Raw genomic sequence first — 27,735 nt, 5'->3', positions numbered from 1 at the left:
AGCACGACTTCCTCATTGAGGCAGAGTCCACCACTGGAGAGCGGAAATTAATTTTAGAAGCCGCTTGATACAATTTACCAAGCATTTTGCCCACCCGATCCCGATCTGTCGATCCTCAGTACTACGACCTAGAATATGCGGAGTAAGCCGTCTAAAATATTAACATTAAATGGAATTTCATCAGATTACCTATAATGGCATTCTCCTAATTTTGCGGGTGAAAACTGCATCAATAGCAAGGTTTGCCCATCACAATGTATGTGATGCCAGTAATCTCTGGCATCTTGTCCTCAGTATGTGTACACGGCTCGATTTCATTGGTTGCATGATTCCCTGTTCTGATCTGCTGCCGCCCACCAAGCCTGGCGCCCGAATGGCCCCTTCGCCAGCCAAAATCTGACAATACCATTTTTTACAGTCTCAGACTGACCGGAAAAAAATGCAATGCACTTATCGCCTCTATTTTGTTGAGAACAATTGGCCGTACTGGACTGTTAGACTTGTAGACGTTTTCGATCTCAGCCTCCGCGAGCTTATCGGCCGTACCTCGGCTAGCCCATCTCAACTACAACAACATCTGGAAATACTCTCCAGATCTAGCCATCCTACGTCCACCTACGATCCCGCTTTCGTGCAACCACAACCCAAAACCGCGGCCTGACATCGTTTTCTCCTGAAATACACTCTGCACATCAATAGCAATAATTGTGCCGTTCACAAATTTTGATCTGTGGGCGGTGACTTGTTTTTTTTGGGTCGGTTTGAAAATTTTCCTAACTCCTTTTCATGGCTCTGACAATGAAGAGGCCCCGAGCTGCCGAACACGCACAGAAAACCCTAAAGAAAACTAGCGCTGTACATGAAATTGACACCATAGATGCCAAAGGAGCCACTTCGGTCGCGTTCGAGTCTCGCTATATTTCAAAGCGGAAACCATGTCTGATTCAAGGCTTGGTGGCCGGGTTTGATCTCGAATCATTCCGTCTTGATAATGTGGCAGATTTTTTACAATGTGACGATTTTTTGCAGGTGGAACGCAAGTCCAACGGTGGTTACGGCACTGGAGAAAATCGAGTTCGCTTGAAATTTGCAGATCTGGTGGAAAGGCTGAAGAACGGCGACCACTCGTTGTATTTAACTACCCAGTATGATGAGGACGATTGCGTATCGGACGAAGACTCTGACGGTGAGTTTCCGGAATTGGGTGTGGCCCCTGTCCCGGCCGACACAGACTCGGAACTGGGCTCAGTCGATTTCGACAATTTTCATGACGACTTCGACGATGAAAATCCCGCCAACGACGAAGAACCGTCTCTCGATACTGCTTACGCCCGCGTGCAAGAGCTTCTACAGAAACCCCTAACCAACTTGTGCCACACGTGGCCAGTGGACTTGCTGCGGCCCGGCTTACTGGCCGGCCTGGTGCCTCAACAAATAAACCTGTGGATGGGCCGCGCGGACCCCGATTCCAGACTGCTCTTTGACGAGTCCCAACCCCTACTTGGCCTGGGGAGATCGCTTCCCTCTCCAGGCGCCTCGTCGTCGGGTCTCCACCACGACCACGCGGATAACCTGTACATACTAATATCGGGGAAAAAAAGATTCACCTTGTTTCCGCCCACGGATGCTCCCAACCTCTACACTGTCGGCGACATTGGGAATATATACCCGTCCGGGGTCATCGACTACATACGCAACGAAAAAGCGCCATTCTGGAAACATGTGCGGGAAGACGGTGCGCTGGTTGAGCAGGTCGCGCTTTGGCGACTCGAGCGCGAGTCGCTGGATGAGGAGGAGAAAAAACGTCTTGAGGATGTCGCCGCAAGGGAATCCGAGGTACACGAAGAAAAGGCCCGCCACGGAAAGACGAAAACAGACCCTCCTTCGTTTTCTAGAATACCTCCTGCCCTGCTACACCTGGACGATGTGCAAGACGCCGAAAAACGAACGAAAATGCAACGCCTCATAGATACAGAGTTCCCACGGTTGAAAGAGTGCAAGCCGCTCCAGGTGACAATAGAGCCTGGCCAAATGTTATATTTGCCGGCAGGGTGGTTCCACGAGGTGTCGTCCTTTGGCAGCGACGACGAGCCGGTTCACATTGCCCTGAATTACTGGTTTGCGCCGCCGGCAAATCTTTCGCCGCCCTTGTACGCCGATAGCTTTTGGGCCGAGGATTTTGATCAAACGAGCAAGTGTCTTCGTGTCTTGCACAGCCATGGCCGATAAGAACGCGTTTGCCCGTTTAGGAAATGTTATGGACGCGATATGCAACCTTGATAAGCGAGGGGTAACTTTGTATTGATGCAGTATTTAGCGTGACGCGTGGGGACGATTCCGGGGTCATACGAGATTGCGCAAGCAAATCCCGGAAAACCAAAAAAAACAGCTCCTTTTCGCGACAAAGCCGGTCACGTGACCTTAGAGAGAGTTGAGTGGAAACCCTTTTGCCAAATCTCCACTACCGACTCTGTTTTTTCTACACAGCCCTGAAATTGTAGCAGCTGGTCTCTTGCCGAACGGGCCCATCAGCATGGGTCCAACAGCCTGCGATGAGGTTCCTGGCCACATCAAAGATGGCCCTTGCGATTTCAGGACGGCCTGCTTTTTCTACGCCCTGGCAAGCTTTTTCCGCGCTCCCATTTATCGGTTCTCGCACCTTATCAAAAAAACAGGCCCTACCTGAAAAATTTTTCACGTAATTAATATAGATACTGATACATCAGAGACAGGTCCTCCCTTCTTTCTGACGCAAAAGCGAGTCTATTCAAATAAGAACAAGTGTATGTGTTGAACAGCGCGCCGATGTCCGTGATACTAATCTTTCAGTGTTTTCCACGCTTTTTCTTATTTGATATCTTATCAGAGCGAGATATTTATTAGCTTAAATATCCCCAAAGTGTACGCCACGAGCTTGCGAATCTAACAGAGTTAAACTGGAACCCGAGTCCTGTGCGTATGCGCTGGATTTTGACGGATATCTCTCTATTCTAAGCCTGGCGAGTTGTGTTATCGTATAATTCACGTTACTAGCTGATCATCCCCAGCTTTTAGCGCTCCTGTGTGTGATTATTCCCCGGTTATCATGAGTACGACGGCCATGGACCATGTTTCAGACCATGATTCCCAGACCCCGGACTCTCCTCTGAGCCCGAGCGAAAGAAGCTCGACTCCCTCTTCCATCACTTCATCTGCTGCCACCAGTGTTGCCGATACCGGCGACTTAGCTAAGCCGGTTTCGGCCCCTTCTCCATCCAAATCCAAGAAGGAGGAGCGGCACAAGAAGTACAACAAATCTGCCAACCGCACCGTCGCCACGGCGAGCGGCATCTCCACCACGGTCCCTGTGTCTGGCGAGCGGCCACGGCCAACCCCGCACTCTACGTTGGACGACGACGTGCTCTTTGCCATCTTTGAGATCCTGTTCGACCACGATTCTAAGGCCGAAGGCATGACTGTCAAGCAGATCTGTGACATTCTTGTCGAAAAACACCCCGAGATGGCTAAATTGTCCTCGAAAACATCAAACCTGGTCTCTGCAAAGCTCAACGCCTATGTCAAGCGCGTCGAAAAGGGCGAAAAAACAATCATATACTCCCTGTCCAGAGATTGGGCCGACGCGTCGCCAAAGAGAATGGTGTACGTCTACCGCGGACTCTTGGCCAAGGACTACCATCTCTACGTCCAGCAGTACCTCGAGAGCCAGAAAGCGCTCGAGCACACGTCGGTGGTGTCAGGTGTGGTTGCCGATCTCGACGCAAAAGACTTGAAGAAGTACAAGAAGGCGGCGCAGAACGCTGCTGCTCTAGCAGCCGCCCAGGTCCAGACGCAGCACAGCCTGCATTCCCAGGACGTTGGCGACAGGCGCTCGCCGTTCCTGGACGCGTCGTTGGATCTAAGACTCTCGAATCTGGCGGTGCCATACGCCGTGGCCCCCGTCACGGCCTCGCTGGTCACAGCGGTCGAGGACGCCAATCCTAAGACGCAACATCCAAGGGCCAAGTCCATGTCGGTGTTTGCGAGATCCTCGCCGGATTCCGACGACGACGACGTTGACGACTACGAGACGTTGCGCTCTGCGGACGACGACGACGTTGACGACTACGAGACGTTGCGCTCTGCGGACGACGACGACGATGACGATAGCCTCGTGTCTGCGGGCTACCACAGACGCGGCTCCGTGATTGTCAGAGACAAGGTTCCGTCGTCGGTCGGCAAACGGTCGAAATCCATGAGTTTTATCAACTCGAAAAAGCCAAGAACCGTGCATCTCACGGCCGCCGCTGCCACGCCTCGGATCCCCAAAAACGCCTCTCTAGTAAACAGCCCCACCGCTGCCGCTGCTGTGGCTGCTCTGAGAGCAGCAGCTATGAGCTTCAGCCCGCAGACCGAGTCTGTCAACAACCTCACAAACACGATCCTGGCAGACACTACCGTGGAGCCCTCGATCAGCATGAAGTGGCTGGAGACGGTGCGTTCTGGGTTCCTGACGCAGGAAATCGGCGCTCCAGAGGACATTTCGCTGGCAGAGCTTGATACGTTGTTCACGTGATATTCTTCTATCTTTTTGCTTTATAGGTATGTGTGGTAATGGTTAACGTTTGATGGGTGTATCGTGGCTTAGTTCCTGCTCCTGGTGTTGGTCCAGCTGCTCGTAATCCTTGTCCCAGATTTTTTTCACCCCGATCTTGTCCAAATGCTGCCACCATTCGATGTCTGCCGGGTCCAGATCGGGCTCGCACCACACAAACCCTTCTCCCGAGCTCACCCAGTACTGGCGCAGCATGATCTCCTGCTCCGGTTCGTTCACAGAGAACCCCATTTTGTGGATACGCTCCACCACAGGCCGGCTTGCAAAGCCCTCTCTACCGTTGATTTCCGCGTCGCACTCCAGCACCATCGCGCACATCTTCATCTGGTCCACCTTCTTGTACCACGTCGCAGGCAGCGTGCCCTTTTCAAACTGTAACGCCCCGTTCTCCTGGCCCTTTGTCGAGAACGCCATCATCGCCATGAACCCTGCGTTCGCCAGAAACGTACCAACGGCACCGTACAGCCCGTACACCACGTTTGACTGGAAAAATCCGGGCAGCAAAAACCTAAACGACAGGTCCATTGCACCTATTGTGCCAACAATGCCCGCAAAGAACTTGATCACCATCCGCCGCCACTTGACGCTCTTGAACTCGTAGTATCTGGGGAACCCTGTAGTGAGCTCTATCACGTCCAATGCCTCCTGGAATTTGGCGTCGTAAAGCAAGTTGCGGAGGGGAATCATTGCTGTCTCCACCTTGAGTACTTTGTTGGTGTTCTTCATATAATAGCACGTCAAAGCGAACTTGATGCTGGCGACATGAGGCTTTAGTTTTAGGAAGTCCGTTAACAATGCCTGGCTGTAGTCGACTTTCTCGGCCAAAAACACTTTCTGCATCAGTGCATTGGATTTGATAATCAGCTCGTCCTCCAGCACATTTGTTTTCTTGGTTTCATGGACCGAATCCTGAAATAGCTTGCACAGCTTGAGGATCTCAAAAGCCGTGGCAGGTGGCACTTTGGAGCCATTGGAGCCTGCAAAACTCGTGATATCTTTGTGGACAAGTTTTTCCAGAATACTCAGTTTGTGGGCAAGCTGGCGCTGCGTGGACTGGTGTCGGATCAGAAGAAAGGGGGATCTGAACATGTTTAACAAAATGCTATGTTTTCCCCACCTTTAGTGTTTGTGGTGCAGGGATGCCAAAAAAAAATTTACAAAAAAATTTACAAAAAAATAATTTCTCTTATTTATCAATATGGTTGCTCCTACCGCTGTGAAAAAAGAGGTTTCCGAGCCAGCCGAGGCTCCTGCACAGGTGGAAAATATAGAGGAAGACATAGATACGGTATTGATAGATGCGGACGCGCCTGAAACCGAGGACAAGCCCTCCAGAACGCCCGAAGCAGGCCTTGTCCTGGACGAGTCCGGAAAACCCAAGTTCCAGTCACAGGCCGCATCCAACATGAAGGTCAAGCTGGAGTCGCGGAAGGTGGCGGTGCCTCCACACAGAATGTCGCCGCTCAAGAACGCGTGGCCCAAAATATACCCCCCGCTAGTGGATCACCTCAAGCTGCAGGTGAGGATGAACCTGAAAACCAAGAACGTGGAACTGCGCACGTGTTCCAAGACTACAGATCCGGGCGCTCTTCAAAAGGGAGCCGATTTCATCAAGACATTTACCCTGGGATTCGACATAGACGACGCTATTGCTCTTCTGCGACTGGACGACTTGTACATCGAGTCGTTCGAAATTAAGGACGTCAAAACGCTCCAGGGCGACCATCTGTCGCGTGCGATTGGCCGTATTGCCGGAAAGGACGGCAAGACCAAGTTTGCGATAGAGAACGCGACTCGGACGCGGATTGTGCTTGCCGACTCGAAGATCCACATTCTGGGCGGGTTCACGCACATCAGAATGGCGCGGGAGGCGGTGATGAGCCTGATTCTGGGCAGCCCGCCGGGCAAGGTGTACGGAAACCTGCGGACGGTGGCTTCGAGACTCAAGGAGCGGTATTGAGGTGTACGGGTGTGTGTGTACTTAATGCATAGCCGCGTGTACGGGTGTAGGGCCCTGTGGCTAGACCTGCATATTAAATGTTTTTTTGTTACCGCCTGTGTGCTAAAATGTTTTTTGTTTGTGACAAGTCGTCACGATTGCGCTTGTCTGACAATACGGGCGCTCACAGCAAGGTTTGTGTCCTTTCCAGACCCTTGAGCAAAAGCGCATTGCAGCAGTACTAAAGAAGGCGAGCCCTTGTTATTACGGAATTCGGAGCCGATGTACATTCTCGCTTCGTATTCTACATGCAGGATCCTGACTCGTTCATAAGTTGAGATCGCAACCCCAACCAACTATGATCACCTCATGTACATGGGTTGTGAGCGCTGCATTCGGTAAGCACTTAGAGAGTTCTATTGTGCTATTATTGTCTGGGCACCGGCATGGAAAAAATTCTCATCCCAAAACGGAACCTGGTGGCCGTAGCAGCTAATTTCTCGAAATCTAAGCACACGACTGCTTACAATTCGGCATAAATATTGTGATTTTTCCATTTTATTTTGGTGGAAGCCATGGCACAAGGAGACGAGGAACTTTTCATCCAGGAACCCCCCAGGGCGGCAAGAAAAGAGTCGCACGCAAGCTTCATACTGAAAGCCTGGCTTGCGCTTGTGGCGCCCTTCACCTTCGTCTTAAACAAGTTCATTCAGTTGCTGCCGTACCACAACAACCGCAAAATGTCCGTGTTCACCATCTACATCGGCCTCATGCTCGTCTTCATAGTTCCCACCATCTTCTATATGGACGAGAGCATTTTTGTGATGTCTAAAAATAAATATGAGGTCGACTCAGAAGCGTCTTTTCGCAAGCTTCAGAAATCGCACACCAATGATCTGGCCTACGTGATACTGCCTGATGAGAAACACACGGAGCCGCACGCTCCCAGCAAGGCGCTTTTTGACCAACGTGTGGCTGTCGCCGCGTGGCTCAGCAACCTCAAAAAGCATCTGATGGACAACAACGGCGTGCTGGACCCGGACTTCCAGCTGCCGTTTTCGTGGGCCGAGTGGGTCGACCTCGAGTCCAAGCTTACGCTTGACAAGCGCCACCTGCATCTGTGGAAGAGCTACCATCCCGAGATGCAGAACCGCACCTTTTCCGACCTCACCTGCGCCGACTTCCGCCTGCTCTACGCCGACAAAGACGAGGTTCTCCAGGTATGCTCAGAGCTCAGCCACGAGGAACGCACGCAGTACCCGTGGTACCCATTTTCGTTCAAAATCACTGACCGCACGGGCTCTGAGCTCGCCGAGGCCGGCCGGATCCTGTTTGGAGCATCCTACATGCTCACGACGGCGCCGCCGCCGGCTCGCGTGCATTTCATCGGAGCCGGGCTCAACAAGTCGTCTGTCGTGCTGCTGACAGAACGCGATGCCGTCACGCATATGCCGATCTCTAGCAACCGGTCCAGAGACATCTACTCGATTGGCGCCGAGCTCGTCAGCAACGAGGCTCGTTTGCGCGGCGTGTCCGTTGACAGGGTACACAAAGACGGGGTGCGCATCGATCAGATGGTGAGCGAATTGTCCACTCTGTTCAACTACGACACCTCCGTGCAGACCATCTACGGCGAGGACGAGCTTGTTTTCGACAAGTCGTATTTCCTCAAGCTGGACGACCAGGTCAAAGTCATGACCAGCCTCGAGATGACCAAGCAAGATTTCGTTTACGAGCACGAGGAGATCATGAACGCCATGAAGCAGCGGATTGAGAAACAGCTCGAGACGAAACCCGACACCGTTGTTGACTCGCTGTTCGACCATCTGCTTCTGAAGAACATCGAGCGGGAAATGGACCTGTTTGAGGCCAACGGCCGCCACAAGCCCTACTTGCGCGAGGCGTACGTGAATAACACGCATCTGGGCGCGCACTTCGACTGGCGGTTCTTCAACGGCATCGACCACCCGCAGGAATACCGCAAGGCCATCATCCACCGGATCGGCCGCGCGTGGCTGCGGTTCTGCTACCAGTCGGGCTTCCGCACGTTTGTGGCGTACGGCTCGATGCTGGGCTGGATCAGAAACGGACTCACGCTGCCGTGGGACGAAGATATCGATGTCGTCGTGTCGGTGGACTCGCTGTACAAGATTGCGCGAAACCACAACCAGACGTTGATAGTCGACGTGTCGTCCGAAGACAAGTACGCCGCTGGTATCGGCTCATACCTGCTAGACATCGGCCCGTCGTTCTATTCGCGTGTGCGCAGCGTCGGCGCCAATGCCATCGACGGCAGAATGATAGATACCATGTCTGGGGTTTACGTCGACATCACCGCCATCGCGTGGACACCGGACTATTTCTCGCAACACAACATCGACGATGTCGTCCGCACGCTTGTGGACCCGGAGTACCCAAGCAAGATCGACAAGGTCAAGGACAAGGACTCGTATCGCGAGCAGATCGACAACAAGGCCAGAGACATGCAGCGAAACCACGAGATCTACCACTGCCGGAACGACAACGTTTTCCGGCTCGACGAGCTCACTCCAATGGTGCCCACGTACTTTGAAGGCGTCAGGACGCACGTTCCGCATAAGTTCAAGCAGATTCTCGACAGAAAGTATCCGAGAGCATTGCAACGGATAACAGAACCGGAAAATCAGCCGTTCCGCACCTACAAAAAAAATCTGCGTTTGTGGGTGGACGATACCCAATGTCCTGGAAACGACAACGATGGTTTGTTGTGTCGCGATGAGGACGTTCTTGAAGAATTCGCTCACACCAAGGAATACACGGCCCGTCACCTAGAGCTTCTGAAACACATCTACGACAATGCGCTTAGCATCGAAGACGAGACTGTTCCAATGCGGTACGACCAATTCATTGTCCGGTACGCCCAGCTGCTCAATGCCCGGCTGGAATAGTGTCTGCACTAATATCAAGGAGTGGTGTATCATGTAATTTAACCTATTCTTGTAATTATTCAAGTTCATGGTGTAAAGGTGGAAAATTTTTATCAAACATGTTTCGCAAGGTGACGAGAGTGCAGCTCTCGCAGCTGTTGCGTCGCTGCCAGAGTACGCACGTCTCCGAGACGGCCCGCCCTCGTTCGGGCAATCCGCTGATGAGCCTCGTTCACGACGACAGCGTCACGCTGTCGCAGTTTTTCGAGCGGGTCGAGCGCTTCGTCTCGAAGCTGTCTGACACCCGTGTCGACAAAACTCTGCCGCTGGGCCATATTTTGATGAACAAGCTGCAGACCCTGAACAAGGACAACACTGTGGTGAAAGATTCTGTGCTGTTCAATCGATTTGTGGACATTTGGGGCCAGAACAAGCTTCTGCACGCTTCGCATGCTGACCGTGCTGTGCGTCGGCTTCTGGTCGAGTCTAAGTATGACAAGGCGCTGGAGCTGTGGCAGCGTCTGTTTGAAAAGCTCAAAAACGAGCCTGATGGCTTCAAAGAGACCAGAGAGGCCAGGTTCACGTCCAAGGCCGTTTTCCATACCACAGGCGTTGTTGCATATGTGCTCAAGACTTTGAACGAAAATGCGGTCCCGGACGCCACCACGCTCGAGTTGCTGGCTGGCGGCGTCAAACTGAGCCCGCGGCTGGTGGATTTTGTGCTGCAGCCGTTGGAACTGGACGATGCTACTATGGAGAAGTTGAAGAGTGCGATCAACAGCCATTTTTTCAAGCCGGACCCTAACAGTCCCGCCCTCCTGAATGCAGCCTTTGTGGCCGCTACAGAGGGCAGATACGAGCGTGTGGACGCAATCGTCCGCAAGCTGTACACAGCAAGGGAAAAGAGCCAGGAGCCGTTCTCAGAGACGACCTACGCCAAGCTGATGGAGCTCTGCGCCATAACCGGCAAGTACCAGCAGGCACAGCAGCTGTGGGCAGAACTGACCAAGACAGGCGCCAAGCCGACCGTCCAGACGTGGAACCAGCTGCTCAACGTGCACACCAAGTCGGATGCGCCGCAGAAACTGCTCAGAATCGAGAGCGTGTACCGGCTGCTCAAGGAGAGCGTCCAGCCGGACGCACAGACCGTGGGACTTATGGTCTACGGGTATCTGAGCTGCCGGGAGCTGAAGAAGGCGCTGGACTTCTACCGGGAGCAGAAGGACGCTGCGTCGGCGCAGGAGGTGTGGGATATCAGAAACACGCTGCTGCGCGGCCTTGTGCAGAATGACTACGTTGCGGAGGCGGAAAAGTTCCACAACGTGTTCCAAGCAGAGGCCAAGGCGCAGAACGTGGCGTTTGTGCCGGACATCCGGTTCTACAACTCGCTCTTGCGGCATCAGTTTGCCAAAGACGACGTGGACAAGGCGCTAGCCACCATGGAGGAGATCCTGAGCTCCGACACCCTTGCACCGGACGTGGCAACGTACACCACCATCATCGACGTTCTGGGCATGAAGGCGAGCCGCACGGGCGTGCCGGTGGAGCTGGAGATCCAGAAGCTGATGCAAACGATGATGTCCAGTAAAATCAAGCCGAGCGTGCGCACCACGGGCGCCTTGGTCAAGATACTTGCTGCCAAGCCGGAGACGATTGCGATTGCAGAGCAGCTGGTCGAGCAGCTCAAGAAAGACAAGCGCAGGATTTCCGACGTCATTTACAGCACCATGGTTACTGCAGAGAGCAGCCAGGGCAACGTTTCCAAAGCCATGGAATATTTCTACGCAGCTTTGGAGGCAGGCGTGCCGATGACCACCCAATTCTACAACTCCATCTTCCGGGCCTTCAGCATCAATCCCGATGTGGGCGGGCTGCGCCGCTTTTTCGAGTTTGTGCAGCAGAACGCGTCCCAGAAGCCCAACTTTTACACTTTCTACTACATGCTGCGTGCGGCCGCTGTTCAGGATGACCACGTCCTTGCGCAGTACGTGATCGACCAGCTTGCCGAGGCTCAATTACAGGACCTTGGCTCCAGGCTGCCGCAGATGCTCGAGAGGTACAAACAGGCCGGCCTCGACGTTCCCGCGCGCCTGCTCGAGCCAGCCCCAAACCACTAGTCTGTATATAGGTGTGGGGGGTAGTTGACAAAAAATACACTACATTTTATCTTATGTTTCTTAAACTTCCCATCCTGCTCGCTACGGCGGCGGCGCTGACGCTCGACGAGGCAACGACGTACCAGCTGGTGGCTGAAAATGAGCACACGTCCCCCACCGAGATTGCAGAGCTGTTCTATGCCGGCAGATGGAAGCTGGCCCTAAAAGAGACTCTTGTCGACGATGAGTACTGCGTGTCGTTGGCTTGCGACGGCCGGGCACTGGCGCCGTGTTTCAACACCAAGAAACTCAGCTTCCCGCTCGCCGACACGCTCGCCATTGAGCTTGCCAACGGCTCTGTCGCCGCGCTCTCGCTGCTCGAGACGGCCTCCGAGACGCCTGCCGTCCGGCTCGTGGCCGCGCACACAATACCGTCCCCACGTGAAGACATTCCGCACCCCCACGTAGCCGCACCGGTGGCAGAAAAATCCTTCATCCAGAAATATTGGATGTATATTGTGCCGCCGCTAATAATTCTGATGGTCATGTCTCCTCAATAGGCTTCCAAACTTCAATCATCTCATTAAGCAAGAACCTGAAACTCATGTTTTTGCTGCTGCCGCTGCTGCTGGCCACCAGCATTTTGGCGCGCGGCATCTCCAGCCCCGAGGGAGCCACCTGTCTGTACATCGCCAACAATTCCACCAACTTCCGTTTTGACTGCAAGGACGACGACCTCGCGTACAAGTGCCGGTGCCGGTGTCCAGCCTTCTTGGGCTCCGTGCTGTTGTGCATCGAAAAGCACAGCAGCGACTCGTCCAAGCTCACCAGGGCCTACGACTATATGCTTGACGTTTGCGAAAACCAGGCCCTGGTCAAGTACAACTTCACCGATCTCGTCAAGCAGAACCAGAACGCCACCGCGCATTACCTTGACCATTCTTCCGCGGCGAATTTAACCGTGTTGCACCACCCCATCATGTTCACCGACGAGATGTACAACTCCACGTACCAGAGCGTCGCCGCGCTGCTGCACCACCGCCAGCTTGCCACCACCTACGGCCATGCGCTGCTCGCATACTGGGGATGCGTCTTTGTGTGGGCGCTTTTCTTCAATCTCTGCCGATGGTGCTTCCCGTACATTTTTTCGAGCCTGTGCAACCACAGGTTTGCGAAATGGACGCGCCGCCACTTTATCTCGTCCCTCGTGGTGTCGCCGAGCCCTTCCAAGACGGTGCGCCCTACGTGGCTGGCGTGGTGTGAGCGCGCTGCCCACGCCGTGCTGCAGCGTCTGCCGGTCAGAATCCACGTCCTCACCATCTCCGCGTACATCCTGCTGGTGGCCGTGCTCTGCTCCGTCAACTACCGCACGGTGTTGCCCAACAGCGTGTTTAAGTGCCCCAAGGGACAGCGCTGGGTCAACATCGCCGACCGGACCGGCATTATTGCCATCACCCAGCTCCCGCTCTGTTTCCTGTTTGCTGCGCGCAACAACCCGCTGCTCATTCTGACCGGCGCGTCCTACAGAGAGTTCCAGATGTACCACCGCTGGATCTCGCGGGTGGTGTTTGTGCTGATCGTGCTACATACTGCGTTCTACCTGCTCTACGTGGATACCCGCGGCGACTACATTGCGCGCTGGGGGCTCACGAAATGGCGGTGTGCCAACGCTGCTTTTTCGGCCATCACGCTGGCCACGCTGGCCGCGTTCTTGCGCGCGCCGTTCTACGAGTGGTTCAAGATGACGCACAAGCTGCTTGTTGTGGTATTTGTGGTCGGCGTGTGGTACCACTGTCTCACGCTGGGCTGGATCGAGTACGTGGCGGCTTCGTTCGGCATCTGGGCCGCAGAGTACGCGCTGCGGCTCAGCAAGTTGCTCATCAGCGGCGGCGTGCTCAAGGGCCGCTGCAAAGTGCTGTTTGAGACCGTTCTGGACGCAGACGGGTACAAGGAGGTGCCGCACGCGATCCGCGTCGAAATCAACCATTCCGGCTGGTGGAGACCGTTTCCCGGCGCATACTGCTGGATCTACTTCCTGCGGGCCGACATGTTCTGGCAGGCACACCCGTTCACAATCGTGTCGTCTGCGGCAGAGGAAAACTTCAACCAGCTAGTGCTGATTATCCGCGTGAAACAGGGGCTCACCAAAAGCCTGGCAGAATACATAGCCACCAAGCCCAACCACGAGGCGTACGTGCCGCTGCTGGTCGAAGGCCCGTACGGCTCGACGATCCCGTTCAAGGCGTACGAGCACTCCGTTTTCGTCGCTGGCGGTGTCGGCATGACTGTCGTCTACACCCTCGCGCTGTATTTGGCGCAGACGTACAGGGCCCAAATTTTGCGCGGCCAGAAAGTCCGGACAGACAAGTCCATCAGCATTGTGTGGGTGGCGCCCAACTTCGAGTCGCTCATCAGCTTCAAGCGCGAAATCGAGAGCATCCAGCGGTTTGAGGGCCTTGTGGAGCTGCAGGTGTTCATCACGAGAGACCTGGTGGAGCCGGAGCTGAAGTGGGTGGCCGACCAGGAGGCCAAGCCGGAGGACGAGCGGCTTGTGAACGAGATGTTTGGCGACTGCAAGCTGGCACTGGCGGAAAAAGTGGATTTTTTGCAGCGACTGGTGCGCGACGAGGTGTGCTACGTGAGCTTAAACTTGGACCAGAAGCCAGACCTGTGCCGCGAGCTGAGCAGCTACATTGCAGGCCTACGGGGCCCCACCGCGGTTATTGCGTGCGGGCCGACGTCCATGAATGCGGAAGTGCGCCATTCGACGGTCCAGAGTCTGCGCGGCGACGAGAACGTGGACTACTTTGAGGAGGAGCTGCTGTGGTGAGCTGAACGGTGCAAGGGTGTGAAAATAAATAGCGAAAAATGATAATCACAAAATAAATCCTACAGTATGAGCGAAGGTAAGTGTATGCGTGTTTGTTGCTAACAATTAGACGTTCTGCGACAGAAGTGCGTCGACCTGAAGGTCAAGATTGAAGAGCTGGAGTTTGAGAACGAGGCGACGGCGGTGGCGGTCTCGCGGTCCAAGCAGGCCGTCGAGCGGCTCCGATACGAGTACGCCCTGCTGCTGGAGGCCCTGGGCCGCAAGGCAGACGAGGTGAGCATTCCGAACGTCGGAAAGCTCACGGCGGACGACCTGGACGGCGACGAGATCGATAGTCTGCGGCTGTCGGACATCACGCATCTGCTGACCAAGACTCCGTTCTCGCTTGCCAAGAACGGGTTCAGTGCCTCTGTGGGTAGCCTGGTGGCGAAGAAAAAACGAGGCGCCAACACGCTCAAAAAGCAGCGGCTCAAGGACCCAACGATCCCGAAACGTCCCACGAACGCGTACCTGATTTTCTGCGAGATGGAGAAGGAGCGGGTGAAGAAGCAGATCGAGTCCAAAGACCCTGGCGTGCCGTCGGACCTGTCCAAGGCGATGACCGAGGCGTGGCGCAACCTGGACGACGTTTCCAGAAAACCGTACTACGAGCTGTACGAGCAGGACCGGCTGCGGTACCAGCGGGAAATTAAGGAGTACAATTCGAAGCAGAAGAACGGCAAGGCGGGAGACATCAAGAAAGAACTCGATGAGACCGACCACTACGACGAGGTGACCGAGATGGATGTGAACGAAGACGACGACGACGACGAGGTCGACGAGGTCGACGATGAGCTGGACTTCATGGCGATGAACGAGGACGACGAGGTCAGTTTCAAAGAGGAGCGGATGTAGACCATATGAAGATGCAGTTACTATTATTCTATTTAGAGCTTTTTTCTTTTTGGACGGTAAAGTCCATTTTCGTCCTTTAGATGCTTTCTCTTTTCTCTGGTGCGCGCGTGCTTCTTGAGTTTCCGCTTGGCTGCCGCGGCAGGGTTGTTGAGAGACAGCTGTGCGCGTTTGGTCTTTCTTTCCTGGCGCCGCTCGCTGATGGCCTTTTTCGTTGCCGAATACAGCAAGTTGTACTCGCTCACGCCGATTTTCTGTCCTACCAGCTCCAAACACTTGAGCGCCATCGCCGGCAATGTGTTTTCGTCCGTGTCTTCGACGGCCGGCTCCTGCTCCGAAATCACCACCAGCGGGTCCAGCGGCTGCTGGATCACGTGACCCACCGTCTCGGCATCCAGAAAGCTCACCAGGAACACGCAGTACTGGACCATGGCCTTCTTCGTGACCAGCAGGTCCTTTGGTGGCGCAGACTCGTTTCTTAGCACCGCGCACGCTCTGGCGAGCGCCCATTCCAGCGCACTTTGCTCCGTCTGCTCTCCGTCCGCTGGCACGTACCGCGTGTCTTTCTGCGCCCAGATCTTGGACACATACACCAGGTTCTTTGCCACCTCCGTGGCCAGGCTCTGCGCCACTCCAGGCGCGCTGAGCTGTCTGAACGACCGGTATGCGATCGTCTGCAGCGTCTGGTCGCTCACCGTGGCGCATTTCTGGACGTACTGTCCAACAAGCCGCGCCGAAGCCAGCCGGATCCACGAGTGCGGATACAGCAGACAGTCCACCACAGCGGCCCATGTCGGGCCGTATTTGTCGTCGTAAACGTCAGTCTTCTGTGACAGCGCCTCGAACACCACCAGCGACGAGTACACGAGCTCCCACGACATGCCCGCCTCGTTGCTCTTTGCGCTCGCTGCGAGCACGTGATTTATTCTCGCCAGCGCAGTCTCGTTCAACACAGCGTTCTCCAGCCCCACGGCGTCCAGGTACAGTTTGTACACGTGCAGGCCGCACCGCACAAGAAGTTCGTTCTTCCTATTGTCGATCCACGCAGCGATGCATTTCTCCACGAACGACAGGTCGTCCATGCGACCTAGCATCGCCAGCAGCACCTCCGACGCCATTTCGCGACATGACGGCGCCTCGTCGGTGACCGACACATTGGCAAGCGCAATGAAGAACGACGCAGACACTACCGCAAGCAGGTCCTTGCCAGCCTTGCGCACGATCAGATGCAGCAGCTCCATGACGCTCTGGCGGCCGCTCTGTGCGGGATACTCCAGATTGCCCAGCAGCATCTTGAACTGCTTTTCGAGCCGGCCGCGGCTCTGGTCGTACTCCATGAGGAATGTGTAGTAGACACTTCTGGCGGTCTGGCGGATCTCGCCAGAAGTGCTTGTGATCATGATCCGCGACACGGACTCGAGCACGTCGTAGATGTCGGGCAGCATCACGTGTTTCGCGATGAGCGCTTTGACGAAGCCAAACGCCACGCCCTGCCGCATTGGCTCGTCCAGGTCCGGCTCAATCTTTTTCAGAAGGTAGCTGAGCGCCGTGTCTTTGAGCTGTAGCCCGTCCTTATTTCTGATCACCGCGCTCAGAAACTTGAGCGCGCTCTGGCACAGGTCGCTGTTGGTGCTAGGCAGGTCTTTCACGATTTTCAGCGTTGCCCGCGCGCAAGCCGTGAATTGCGCGTTCACGTCCTCGGTAAAGTCCAGCCGCGACAGCTGTGTCAGCATCTTGAGTGCTGCTAAAACAACACCCTCGTCGCCCGACGACAGACTCGTCTCCAGTAGCGGCACGAAACCCGCCAAGTTGCCCGCCGTGAACAGCTGCGGGTGTTTCGAAATCACCGCATGTAGCAGGTCGAACGCAAACTTCTGCAACACCTTGGAGTACAACGAGTACTCCATCTGAGTCCGCAGCGGCTTTGCATCCAGCTTGACCAGAAAATGGTCCTCTGTCTCGCTGATACGCTTAGCCCGCGTCTCGTCTTTTTCCAGAGACTGCTCGTAGATCTCGTGGCACAGCAAAATCGCATTCGTGGAGCTTGCTTCTTTATTTTTTTGCAACCCGATCGAAACTCGCCGCAGCAGCTCGTCCAGCCGTTTCTGCGTCCGGAACGCCAACTTCTCGCGCAAAAGCATCTTGATCGGGCCCAGGATCTGCGAGAAGTTCTGCAAAAGCATCTTGCTAGCCAGCAGCTCGCCCGTGTCGTAGCTCTTGTTGTGCTTGATCTCCTTCATCTTCTTGTTGTAGCCCTCGGCTTCCTTCTCCTCGCTCGCCGCACCGAAAATGTCATTCATCACCGTGTCGATCACGTACCCAGCACACTCATCCAGATCGCCCTGAGACAAAACACCGTCCATCACCACCAAAAGATAGTGGATCGTGAAACTGAGAATGTGGATCTGCGGGCCCCTAGTCAAGGCTGTCTTCAACTCCTGCATGATAAACTTCAGGTACGGCGACCCAAGACCAACCGCTATGCGGCCCAGATGCTTTCTCACCGCGTCTCTTAGCTCCTCAGACCGTGCACGCAGAATCTGACAGATACTCGTCAAAATGCCCGGCAGCTCTGCCTCGATCCTGGCCGCCGAACAGCACATCACCAGCGACACCAGCGCCTCCGAAAGAGCAACACGCTGCACCACAGTCTCCTCGTCCCTCTTCGTCAACACCTTCTTCACCGGCGGGATCAGCATCTCCACCACAATGTCGTCCAGCTTCTCCGGAGCGGGAAAATCCTTGGCGCTGCGCCGCTGCAGCTCCCGCATCGAGCTGGCCACAGCGGTCACCACCTGGACACTGTCACGCAGCTCCTCGTGCTTCTCCTTCTGTAACGCGCCCGTCATCGTCGCCACATACCTGCTCAAGATGGCCCTGTACTGGTTCCAGCTGACGTAAGCGGTGAGCTTGGCAACGGTTGCTACCGTGTCGTTGGCAAGGTTCCTGTACTTTTCGTCGTCCCAGAACGCAAACCGCTCGATCATCGGCAGTAGATAGTGTGCGATGGAGGAGTCCGCCAGTTCCTGTGCCATCTCGCCCAGCCGTCGGACCGCCCTCTGTCTGCGGTGCACCTGTGGATGCATTATATTCTTGAAAAAGTTCGCCTCATCGTCGCCGCCGTGCAGCAACACTTTCATGTCTGGGAACTCGGCTGTTTTTTCGACGACGTGCGCCACCACGTTGATATATTCCTGGCGCACCAGCCCGTTTTTGCGACGCAAACCGGGACGCACCACTGGCAGCACGACTTCGTGGAAAATCTCTGCAAACGACTCGGAAACGTCGATGAACCGGCACAACGTATTCGACGCAGACGTGCGCATCGCAGAGTCCGTCTCGTCGTTGATGTGGAACAGCGCCGTGTTGATCACCGGCAGCCACTCGGAGCTGGAAAACGAGTCGTACAACTCTTTGTCGATTTTTCTGTAGCATTCGAGCCGCCGCTCGTAGTCTGGCTCGCGGATCCGTTTATCGGAGAACGAGTTGAGCGCGGCCACGACGCGTGACACGCGTTCGAGCTCGCTGTACTTGGCCCCAAGCGTCAAGTACACCTGGCAAATGGCTATGCGCATTTCGCGCTCCTCGTGAATTTTCAGCAGCGGAGCCATGCTTTTGTACAACGGCATGATTTCCGTCACCGAACACGACAGATTCCTAGCCACCAGGCCCAGAACGCTGACGATCTCGGTTCTAGTAGCCATATCAACCTGCGCGGCCGGTTTGTCCAGTACCATAACTAGCGAGTCGACCAAAAACTTGCTGCTCTCACTGGCCGTGATCAGATCGCGCTGCACCAAGTTGTGCAGAATCTTGACACACAGGCCGTTGACCTCTTTGCTCTCGGAGTTCGCAAACAGCGCCACAAGCGAGTTGAGGTACTCAGAGATGATCAAAATCAGCACCTCGACATGCTGCTCGCTGCTGTCGTTGCTGTTGAGCAGTTTCAGCACAAACTGCAGCACGGCCTGCTGCACGGCCTCCTTGGCTTTTTCGTGCTTCAGCACGCCCATCAGCGCCTTCACCGGCGCCATCTCCTCGTAGCAGAGGAAAAATTGCAGGTTTGGTTGCGGCCACAGCGCCGTCATCAGCCGCATCAGCGACGACGGCTGCTGCAAATTCTCGTCTGCAAAGTTGGCCATTTTCTGGTGTACCAGATTGTAGTAAATGTCGTGGCCGTACGGTTTCCAGTCAAACAAGTCGCCCAGATAGTCTGTCACGTCATAGAGCACTTTGAAACCGAGCTGTCTGTTATTTCTGGCGGCCTTGTCGGTAATTTCGTCGGCAGAACCAATGGCCTTTTCAGACACACTGAGCGAGAAAACGAGAGGGTCAAGCAGAATCGACAGACACTCGCTGCGGGTGCGTCCGATAGATGACAGCAGATCAGACACCATGTTCAAAAAACCGCTGGCCGTTCTGATCAACCGGAAACTCAGCTCCTGCGACCGCATCTCATTCAGCTTCTCAAAAGACAGAGACAGGAAATCTTTCATGTGCTGGTCGCTCAGATTCGACAGAGCCTTGATGGCAGCTGTTCGGCGGCCTTGCTTCGTGCCGCTTGTCTTCAAGGTTTGTGCACGACCAAACAAAATCCGTAATATCAGCGGCATAATGGTATCTTTGTCCTGCTCCCGAATAACTGTTTTTTCTTCGTTCTGGAGCAAATTAATCACCTCGTCTCTGAAAAGCATGTCGTCCAGTAAACTGTTCAGGTTGTCTCTGTACCTATTGTAGACCGGGTTTTTCCAATTAGCCAAGGCATTGAAGGCAAGTTTCTGCGTCTGCACAGATCTGTTGGCCAGCAGCCGCAGCAAAAATTTGTGCACCTGGTCGGCACCAGGCACCCTGCGCAGGTTCTGGAATTTGGCCATCACCTCCACCATAGAGTTTCTGTCCTTCACCGGCCATTTTACGTTGTCCTCTTCGTCCTCAAGGACGTATGGCAAGAGAACATCAAAATGCTGCTCAGCCAGCTTTGGCAGTCTGTGCAGTACCTTGATACACTGTTCGCGATAAAATGGCGTGAACTCTGTGCTTTCGTGTGCTGGTGGAACAAGACTCTTGTCAATGGCAGAATAGCGGACTGCAATCGACTCGCACTTCTCCACGTATCCAACCAGTTTGGGGTTGAGACCAGTCCATTGCGAAACACCATGCATTTGCTCTGTGTCGGCTACTTTCGGTGGATATTCTTTTTTCAGGAACGTCTCGATCTCGGCCCACACAAGTGGCTCGATGCGATCGATGACCTGTTCCATGAACTCCAGCACTCCGCTCCAGGACGGCGAGAATTTATTGGAGAGCTGTCCAAAAAGGAACTTGACAACCACCGTCTCCAGCAGCTGGTCTTTTGGCGATTCCATGAACGTTTGCACAAACGATCTGTAACGAAGCTGGATTTCCCTACCTGTCTGCAAATCAAGCGGAATTTGTTCGATCAATCGACAGGTGCTAATTATTTCGGGCGCGGTTTCGAAAAGAAGCATAATAATGGAGAGCGTTGCTTCGCGAACAGAATGTGATGGCAGCACCAGATTGTCCTTCAGTAGTTGTATGAGCGTGTGCTGCTGTTTTCTGAAAGAAGTTGGATTTTTCTTGATAACCTCTTGCAGTCCTTCCAAAAATACAATATTGGTAGCTGATGCTGGAATGCACTCGATAACTGCAGAAGAGATGTCTGGAATGTCCGATTTTGCGAGAACCTTGAAAATCAGTCCCTGCTCATCTGCTGATGCTTGGGGAAGCTTCTGAAGCAGCGTCTCGCCGTCAATTGTAGCCTTGCTGTATTGCAGCATCAGCAGTCTCCAATATAAACCAGTTTGAATGTCCGACTTGATGAATTCGTTAAATTCGTGCGGAATCACCACCTCGAGAGCGACTCCGGTCCTGTTCATTCTATCCAAAAAATAGGCTATTTCCTTATGTCTCTGCCTCCAGTTCTGAGAAATGAAGCTCGTGACATAGTTCTTGCCAAAACTTAACGCTCTATCTGGAGAGAGCTCCAAGGATGTCTCGACAAAGGGCAGGAAAAGCGAGTCTTTTGCTGCCATGGTGGTGAAAAGAAAAACATAGCGTTTGGATAGCTCCAGCTGGTCGGCGTTTCTTATCAATGTGGCATACAACTGAACAAGCCCTGCATCCTGGACAAGCTTCGAGACACCGTCGAAAAGAGCACTCCAATTGGGCACTTTTTTACCGCTCTCTGCAAACGCAAGAGTCGTGAGAATCCACACGCTGCCCGAGGTTCGGTATGTCATATTTTCCAAAATCGTCTCATAGATCGCAGAGGCGTCGCAAACGTGTGAAAGCAGGTCCAGTATAACGTCCGAAAATATTGCCGTCCTCGCTTCGTCCGGCTCACAAATCTCTGTCAGCACGCTGAGAATCGACGGCCCTTTCGAATGAAGGGATCCTTGCGAATTTTTCATCGACTCGGAGAAAATAACCACTAGAGACTTGTGGTAAACGTTGACATCCAAATCTTCATTCATCACCGTCTTGACAAAAGAAGTGAGAGCTTTGGACGTTGCCTTCCGGACCAGGAACGACATGGCCTGCGAGGCGAATCGAGCAATGTATTCTTGTTTCTCTATATTCAGAAGCGGTTGAAGCAGTCTAAAGGTGGGAACAAGGTCCTTGGACAGCTCTTTGGACAGGTACTTGAATAAATACGCAAGGGCATTGAATATCCATTCCAGCGGATCGGTCTCTGTTTGTTGTGGAACAATCTCAACCAGCGCTCCCAGTGTATCGGAATAATACGGCATGAAATCTGTTCCCAGATCATGGCAAAATTGGGTCAGAAGCTCTAGTGTTGGTTGTAGCGACAGTCTATCATTAAGCAGAAGGGTGTTTTTAAGACTCTCAAAAATAGTCTTTTGGTGATAAAGTAGCTGAGGCAAACTCAAACACAGGGGCTCCAGCACTTCCACCAGCTCGGTGAACGATTTGGATAAATTCACTTCCCTCCAGTGCTCTAACGTGGACAGGAAGTGGGATATTTCTGCCTCGTGAAAAGCTTTCCTGTCTAGCTGTAAGGTGGGATCTATCTGTATAGCATCGACTCGGTCCTTGAAGGAGGTGAAGGCGAATCTACGCCCCGAGTCTGTGCCCTTCTTCTTCACCATGGATAAAATAGGATTATTTTTTTTAGCCTGAAATATTTCTAAAAAATTTTTTAGTCGATCGACCCATCGACGAGGGACGGAGTTTTATTTAAAGTACAAAATATTTTAGGTTATCGGTTTTTTCCCTTCTTTTTCAATTACCTCCACCTTCCTAATATGTCCGCTACCGAACGAACAGCGCTGCTGTCCGATAATCCTTATGGATCGGTATCACACGAAACAAGTCCTCGACCCGCTTCAACTGGGCCCGAGGGTGCCAAACCTAAAAACGTTGCCAAAGAATTGGGTCCCAACATCGTCCCCCAGAGAGCAAGTAGAACGAGTCAGAAGCTCAAGCTACTTCCTGATCAGCTGGATTACACGTCAATTGATTCCAGCGTAGATAAGTCCTACTCTTTACAGAAAATTACCGATAGACCGGCTAGAAAAGATGCAGAGCGGTTGGGCAAAAAGCATCGTTCCCTATTACCCCGTGTTACCGCCTACTGTACAGCTGGTTCGTACAAGATGCGCGACCTTATTAGATGGCTCAAAGACCGTAAACGGATCCATGGAACGATGCCAAAGCTTTTTGACGAGTGCATATACACTCCGTTTGCATACAAAGACTGGAGAAGCAACAGTAATGGCTCTAGCAAGAGACCAGATTTCAGCGACAAGTCTTCCCTGACTACGGAGACAATTAGACTAGATGACGAAGGAGGAGAGATCGACGTTGGCAAGCGGTCCACCGACGTGTTCATTTTTGAGTATGGGGTGGTGGTGCTCTGGGGATTTAGCAAACGCGAGGAAGAAGCGTTTCTGGTAGATTTGGCCAAATTTGAAAACGAAAAGCTCTCAGACGAAGACGTTCAGGCTGAGGAGTTTAATTACTACATAACCCACAGTTATCAGCCGAGAATTTACAACGATTTCATCACATTAAGAGACGACTCGAATTACATGCTAAAGCTAAGTATTTCCTACGCAATCTCGCAATCGGTCAAAATTTCGCTGTTCGAGGAGCTTGTGGATAACACCATTGAAGATACTCAGGATATCCCGCAACAGATTGCACAGACCGGTAAGGTGGAAATGAGCAGAGAGGAGATCATGAAGTCTATCGGTGAGCTTTTCATCCTTCGTATCAACATCAATCTGCATGGCTCTGTGCTGGATTCTCCCGAGCTCATGTGGTCCGAGCCACAGCTAGAGCCGATCTACCAAGCTACGCGTGGATACATGGAAATCAACCAGCGGGTGGCTCTCTTGAACCAACGTCTGGAAGTGATTAGCGATCTGTTGCAGATGCTCAAAGAACAGCTGGGACACTCAAACGACGAGTACCTGGAGTTTATCGTGATTATGCTTATTGGTGCAGAGGTGATTGTGTCGATCATCAACATCATTGTCGACATAGTGGGACAAAGATAATGGGAGTGTATACTACTTTTGATCTGTGAATTTCTTACCGAACACTAATATACACTTGGACCCTACCTAATCTTACAACTCCTGGGAACCCTTGGCCTTTGGCAGCTTCTTTGGAAGCAACTCGGAGTTGATGTTTGGCAAGACACCACCCTGGGCAATGGTGACAGAGCCCAAAAGCTTGTTCAATTCCTCATCGTTTCTGATGGCCAGCAACAAGTGTCTTGGAACAATTCTGGTCTTCTTGTTGTCTCTGGCAGCGTTACCGGCCAACTCCAAGATTTCGGCAGCCAAGTACTCCAAGACGGCAGTCAAGTAGACTGGAGCACCGGAACCAACTCTCTGAGCGTAATTACCCTTTCTGAGCAATCTGTGGATTCTACCAACTGGGAAGGTCAAACCAGCCTTGGAAGATCTGGAGACCGAAGCCTTATCTGCGGAACCTGCTTTACCACCCTTACCACCGGACATTTTAGTTAATTTGAAAAGATGAGACAGGATGGGGGTATTATCTTGTATTTATGTTGGGATGCGCGCTTTGGCAAATTAATTCCATGGTTTACACCCGCGTCGTGCGTAAAACGAGGGATGTCTAATTTGATAGGCCTCATTTTTACTCGCGCAGGAGCGTAAATTTTGTCCCAACGCGGTCCCCTTGATGGAAAAACAATCACCTACAACTATATAATAACATCCCAGTCACCCCAATTGCCCTCCTAGATATTACCTTTTTTTAAAAAATGGCTCCAAAAGCAGAAAAGAAACCAGCCTCCAAGGCCCCAGCTGAAAAGAAGCCTGCCGGAAAGAAAACCGCTGCCTCCTCCGATGCTAAGAAGAGAACCAAGGCCAGAAAGGAGACCTACTCCTCCTACATCTACAAGGTTCTGAAGCAGACCCACCCAGACACCGGTATTTCCCAGAAGGCCATGTCCATCATGAACTCATTCGTGAACGACATCTTCGAGAGAATCGCTTCTGAGGCTTCCAAGCTTGCTGCTTACAACAAAAAGTCCACTATTTCCGCTAGAGAGATCCAGACTGCTGTGAGACTGATCTTGCCTGGAGAATTGGCCAAGCACGCTGTTTCTGAAGGTACCAGAGCTGTCACTAAGTACACTTCTGCCACCTCTGCTTAGGTACGGTGTATTGGGTATAATTGTATATTAGGAATGAGATTTCAGATTGAAATAGCGTAACTGTTGTATTTCAGTACTGGTGCGCTGTGCGGCCTCACCGGCTTGACACAACAACATTTCTGTCGCAAAAGTAATATTTGTAGATTAATAATTTATTATAATTATTTGAAATATAAAATCAGGTTGGGCTAGAAGCATGAGATGTTAAAATAATTGACAGCTACAGTTATTATCACTACCTAATTCTACTCCTTGAAATGTTTCTTTATTCTTTCACAGGGCTATCCTGATCCACTTCTGGGCATTCCCCCTTTACTCGCGCTCTGTGACACCGTTTTCAGCTACTATACAACAACTCCCATGTCATAACACGCATTACGTCAGCAGCTCCCTGCCCCATCGTAGGCTAAATTAAATGTGCAGAAAGTTAAGCATTCAGCTGTTTCTTTGGCCGATATTTGCAGCATGGAGATAACCATTCCTTCGGTTGACAATCCTTCTAGAGCCTCGAAGGCGGCCCTCTGTGGTATGTTTCTGGCAAAGTTCGATGTGCATACGGGATATGAACTAAAGTGGTTCCGATCACTAAATGAGTCTTTATATCCTAGCAAAGGCTTGGAGTTCAAGGCATTGCCGTCGGGGCTCCATTCTGTTGATACCGACATCATCTGTTTTGTTCACGAAAAAGGAGAGCCAAACTTGGCCAACATCAAGTCTCTATTGTATGGAATACTGGTTTTCAAGCAAAACCTATCATCGCAGAGGACGGTTGACGGAAACGTTGACCGAAATTCTGTGAGAATGTATTCGCTTGGTGTTTTGGTTGACCCGGAACACTTGAACGAAACATGGATGCCTAAAGTATATTCATCTTGCTGGAGCTACAGAAATGAATTAAACAGGCTTGTCACAGAATTTCTGGATTCTGGAGAGGAACAAGAGAAATACAACAGTCTCGAACAATTTTGGACAGTCCACAGATTCAAAGGACCTAATGACTTGAGCACTAAATTCAAAGATATCATAAAAAACGTCAATATAAATAGAAGAAGGTCTATCCAAACTCTTACCAGTGACGAGCTACAGAATGCAGATAGAGGGACTAGCTCTGAAAGTGGCATGACCTCACGCACCTTGGCAGACACCTTCACAGACGGGACCTTGCCGACAAATGGTAGCGAACTGGATCAATACAGTATTGATGACGAGCACATGGTCAACTATCTTCTTCCCTTGATGGAGATCCTCGGGCCTTTGGTATACCGATTGTGGAAGCTGGCATTGACTCGTAAAAAAATCATTATCTATGCACCGCAAAACTCTCATCGCTCGATCAGCGAGCTTTCCAAGATCAACTACTGCGTTTCGCTGATATCGTCGATTCCAAAAGATTTGAAACTCATGTTGATCAAATCCAGGGTGATCCGGCAGGAAAGCTTGGAACATCTCACACCGCTATACAACGTCTGTGTTAACGATATCGAGTTTTTGAAGGCGCAAAAGAATGGGTTCATAGCCTCAACTTCTGACCAGATCATTTTGGAAAAATCTGAGCTCTACCACTATTCTTTGCTGCTGCCCAGTACAGACCAAGGAGAGCCGCTTCTAATGGCATCCGGGTCGTCGAAACCGATCCTCGCGACGCCTAGAGATTTTAACCGCTTCAAGCTTGTCTATGCTGCCTTCTTTGACAACGTTGTTCGGGAAGATCTTCGCATAGAGGATTTGGAGGTCAAGCTTCCTCCCCATGCGAGAGCAACCACAGAGCCGCTCTCTGTCCGTGAAATTGTCTGGAAAGGATTTTCGTGGTGGGCTACCGCAGGAAGCAGCGAAAGCCCTAGGGATGAGTTTGAAGAAGAATATGATTTGCTCGATGATGTCGACCAGACAAAGGTCGAACGGCTGGTGTCCTTGATTGGATATTTCCAGAAACTAACCACTAAACTGTTCACTATCCTGGTTGACATAATAAATAACAGCGAATCTGACCATTTGAACGAGGGAACAAGTGAGTCTGACACGCTAGTTGATCACGCTTCTCGTGACCAGAGCCTATGGGTTGAGCCTCACGACCTTTATGAAATGGGTCTAGATCCTTATAGTGCATCAGACCGTCAATTTTTGAGGGAGCTGTGCATGGTTTGGTGGGGTAAGAAGATCAAAATCGGAGGATATTTGGGTAGCTGCTGTTGTATATGAATCAGCTTTTTTCCTGTGCCGCTTCTTTTGCTTTTCTTTGTTTAGCAACCATACGACTGAACTCTTTCTTCTTCTCCCACAAGTCAAGAACATATTGGTAGAAAAAGTCGTCCTCTTTCTCAAAAGTCTTGAGAACGTCCTGAATGCCGCGCTTCAGTTCCACATCGTTTCTCGCGAGGCGATGCAATAACTTGATGTGATTTTCCACAGGGGAGTCCTTGCGCTGTCTCATAGAATTCAGCACCACCATCAGGCTCGAGCCGCCGCCAGTGAAAGTGGTTGTTGGTTGGGGAGCGGATAACAGGGGCATCTTGGTGAAGTGCTGCGACAAGGCTTCCTCGATGTCAAAAATATGGTACAAGTTGGAATATCTGTCGCGGATTTCTGGCGAGTTCGACTGGAAGCCCAACTTATTGATGTTGACGTTGTAGTAGCCCTTCCGGAGAACAAGCATATGTAGATTGTCGAGCTTATCGAATATTTTGGTTTTGTCGTCAAACTTTTGCACGCGCGCCAGCATCTTTGCCTGCTGGAGCTCGTTGATGGCTGTGAGGGAAGAGGCAAACCGTTTTTGGGCAGGAAATATTCTGCGACTCAAGTTCATGAT

General features: G+C 52.4%; 15 protein-coding genes across 15 annotated transcripts; 11 read left to right on the top strand and 4 right to left on the bottom strand.

Annotated features, from left to right (window-relative positions):
- Positions 1 to 786: 786 nt before the first annotated feature.
- On the top strand, positions 787 to 2,229 carry OGAPODRAFT_9091 (uncharacterized protein; the record flags this gene model as incomplete). The annotated part of the gene is made up of 1 exon (XM_018356987.1): positions 787 to 2,229. One exon carries the CDS (start codon positions 787 to 789, stop codon positions 2,227 to 2,229), a length of 1,443 nt encoding a protein of 480 aa, XP_018209784.1.
- Positions 797 to 5,666, top strand: OGAPODRAFT_16790 (uncharacterized protein). The gene has a single exon (XM_018354672.1). The coding sequence runs from the start codon at positions 3,086 to 3,088 to the stop codon at positions 4,550 to 4,552; it is 1,467 nt and encodes a 488-aa protein (XP_018209783.1). The 5' UTR covers positions 797 to 3,085; the 3' UTR covers positions 4,553 to 5,666.
- Positions 797 to 5,680, bottom strand: OGAPODRAFT_94684 (uncharacterized protein; the record flags this gene model as incomplete). The annotated part of the gene is made up of 1 exon (XM_018357600.1): positions 797 to 5,680. The coding sequence occupies one exon, from the start codon at positions 5,678 to 5,680 to the stop codon at positions 4,595 to 4,597; it is 1,086 nt and encodes a 361-aa protein (XP_018209782.1). The 3' UTR covers positions 797 to 4,594.
- Positions 5,681 to 5,789: 109 nt separating this feature from the next.
- Positions 5,790 to 6,644, top strand: OGAPODRAFT_94683 (uncharacterized protein; the record flags this gene model as incomplete). Its single annotated transcript, XM_018357599.1, has 1 exon — positions 5,790 to 6,644. The coding sequence occupies one exon, from the start codon at positions 5,790 to 5,792 to the stop codon at positions 6,549 to 6,551; it is 762 nt and encodes a 253-aa protein (XP_018209781.1). The 3' UTR covers positions 6,552 to 6,644.
- A 472-nt stretch (positions 6,645 to 7,116) lies between these two features.
- OGAPODRAFT_16789 (uncharacterized protein) lies at positions 7,117 to 9,518 on the top strand. Its single transcript, XM_018354671.1, has one exon. The coding sequence runs from the start codon at positions 7,271 to 7,273 to the stop codon at positions 9,455 to 9,457; it is 2,187 nt and encodes a 728-aa protein (XP_018209780.1). The 5' UTR covers positions 7,117 to 7,270; the 3' UTR covers positions 9,458 to 9,518.
- A 37-nt stretch (positions 9,519 to 9,555) lies between these two features.
- On the top strand, positions 9,556 to 11,582 carry OGAPODRAFT_94681 (uncharacterized protein; the record flags this gene model as incomplete). Its single annotated transcript, XM_018357598.1, has 1 exon — positions 9,556 to 11,582. One exon carries the CDS (start codon positions 9,556 to 9,558, stop codon positions 11,551 to 11,553), a length of 1,998 nt encoding a protein of 665 aa, XP_018209779.1. The 3' UTR covers positions 11,554 to 11,582.
- Positions 11,583 to 11,606: 24 nt separating this feature from the next.
- OGAPODRAFT_9085 (uncharacterized protein) lies at positions 11,607 to 12,092 on the top strand (the record flags this gene model as incomplete). Its single annotated transcript, XM_018356984.1, has 1 exon — positions 11,607 to 12,092. One exon carries the CDS (start codon positions 11,607 to 11,609, stop codon positions 12,090 to 12,092), a length of 486 nt encoding a protein of 161 aa, XP_018209778.1.
- OGAPODRAFT_16788 (uncharacterized protein) lies at positions 11,689 to 14,416 on the top strand. The gene has a single exon (XM_018354670.1). It carries the CDS (start codon positions 12,137 to 12,139, stop codon positions 14,360 to 14,362), a length of 2,226 nt encoding a protein of 741 aa, XP_018209777.1. The 5' UTR covers positions 11,689 to 12,136; the 3' UTR covers positions 14,363 to 14,416.
- A 36-nt stretch (positions 14,417 to 14,452) lies between these two features.
- Positions 14,453 to 15,261, top strand: OGAPODRAFT_16787 (uncharacterized protein). Its single transcript, XM_018354669.1, has one exon. It carries the CDS (start codon positions 14,888 to 14,890, stop codon positions 15,254 to 15,256), a length of 369 nt encoding a protein of 122 aa, XP_018209776.1. The 5' UTR covers positions 14,453 to 14,887; the 3' UTR covers positions 15,257 to 15,261.
- A 27-nt stretch (positions 15,262 to 15,288) lies between these two features.
- OGAPODRAFT_101280 (uncharacterized protein) lies at positions 15,289 to 22,392 on the bottom strand (the record flags this gene model as incomplete). Its single annotated transcript, XM_018353030.1, has 1 exon — positions 15,289 to 22,392. The coding sequence occupies exon 1, from the start codon at positions 22,381 to 22,383 to the stop codon at positions 15,289 to 15,291; it is 7,095 nt and encodes a 2,364-aa protein (XP_018209775.1). The 5' UTR covers positions 22,384 to 22,392.
- A 147-nt stretch (positions 22,393 to 22,539) lies between these two features.
- OGAPODRAFT_101276 (uncharacterized protein) lies at positions 22,540 to 24,269 on the top strand (the record flags this gene model as incomplete). The annotated part of the gene is made up of 1 exon (XM_018353029.1): positions 22,540 to 24,269. One exon carries the CDS (start codon positions 22,540 to 22,542, stop codon positions 23,794 to 23,796), a length of 1,257 nt encoding a protein of 418 aa, XP_018209774.1. The 3' UTR covers positions 23,797 to 24,269.
- Positions 22,597 to 24,269, bottom strand: OGAPODRAFT_94675 (histone H2A). Its single transcript, XM_018357597.1, has one exon. It carries the CDS (start codon positions 24,262 to 24,264, stop codon positions 23,869 to 23,871), a length of 396 nt encoding a protein of 131 aa, XP_018209773.1. The 5' UTR covers positions 24,265 to 24,269; the 3' UTR covers positions 22,597 to 23,868.
- Positions 24,270 to 24,617: 348 nt separating this feature from the next.
- Positions 24,618 to 24,920, top strand: OGAPODRAFT_38726 (uncharacterized protein; the record flags this gene model as incomplete). The annotated part of the gene is made up of 1 exon (XM_018355365.1): positions 24,618 to 24,920. A coding segment is annotated over one exon (303 nt), but the record flags the coding sequence as incomplete, so codon positions are not given.
- A 460-nt stretch (positions 24,921 to 25,380) lies between these two features.
- OGAPODRAFT_16785 (uncharacterized protein) lies at positions 25,381 to 27,726 on the top strand. The gene has a single exon (XM_018354668.1). It carries the CDS (start codon positions 25,395 to 25,397, stop codon positions 27,126 to 27,128), a length of 1,734 nt encoding a protein of 577 aa, XP_018209771.1. The 5' UTR covers positions 25,381 to 25,394; the 3' UTR covers positions 27,129 to 27,726.
- On the bottom strand, positions 27,130 to 27,732 carry OGAPODRAFT_13656 (uncharacterized protein; the record flags this gene model as incomplete). The annotated part of the gene is made up of 1 exon (XM_018353378.1): positions 27,130 to 27,732. One exon carries the CDS (start codon positions 27,730 to 27,732, stop codon positions 27,130 to 27,132), a length of 603 nt encoding a protein of 200 aa, XP_018209770.1.
- Between the last annotated feature and the right edge of the window lie 3 nt (positions 27,733 to 27,735).

The sequence above is a fragment of the Ogataea polymorpha genome (genome assembly GCF_001664045.1).
Source record: "Ogataea polymorpha strain NCYC 495 leu1.1 chromosome Unknown OGAPOscaffold_5, whole genome shotgun sequence".
Lineage (NCBI taxonomy): Eukaryota > Fungi > Ascomycota > Pichiomycetes > Pichiales > Pichiaceae > Ogataea > Ogataea polymorpha.
Note: the sequence above shows the minus strand (reverse complement) of the source record. Positions and strands in the feature narration are given on the sequence as shown.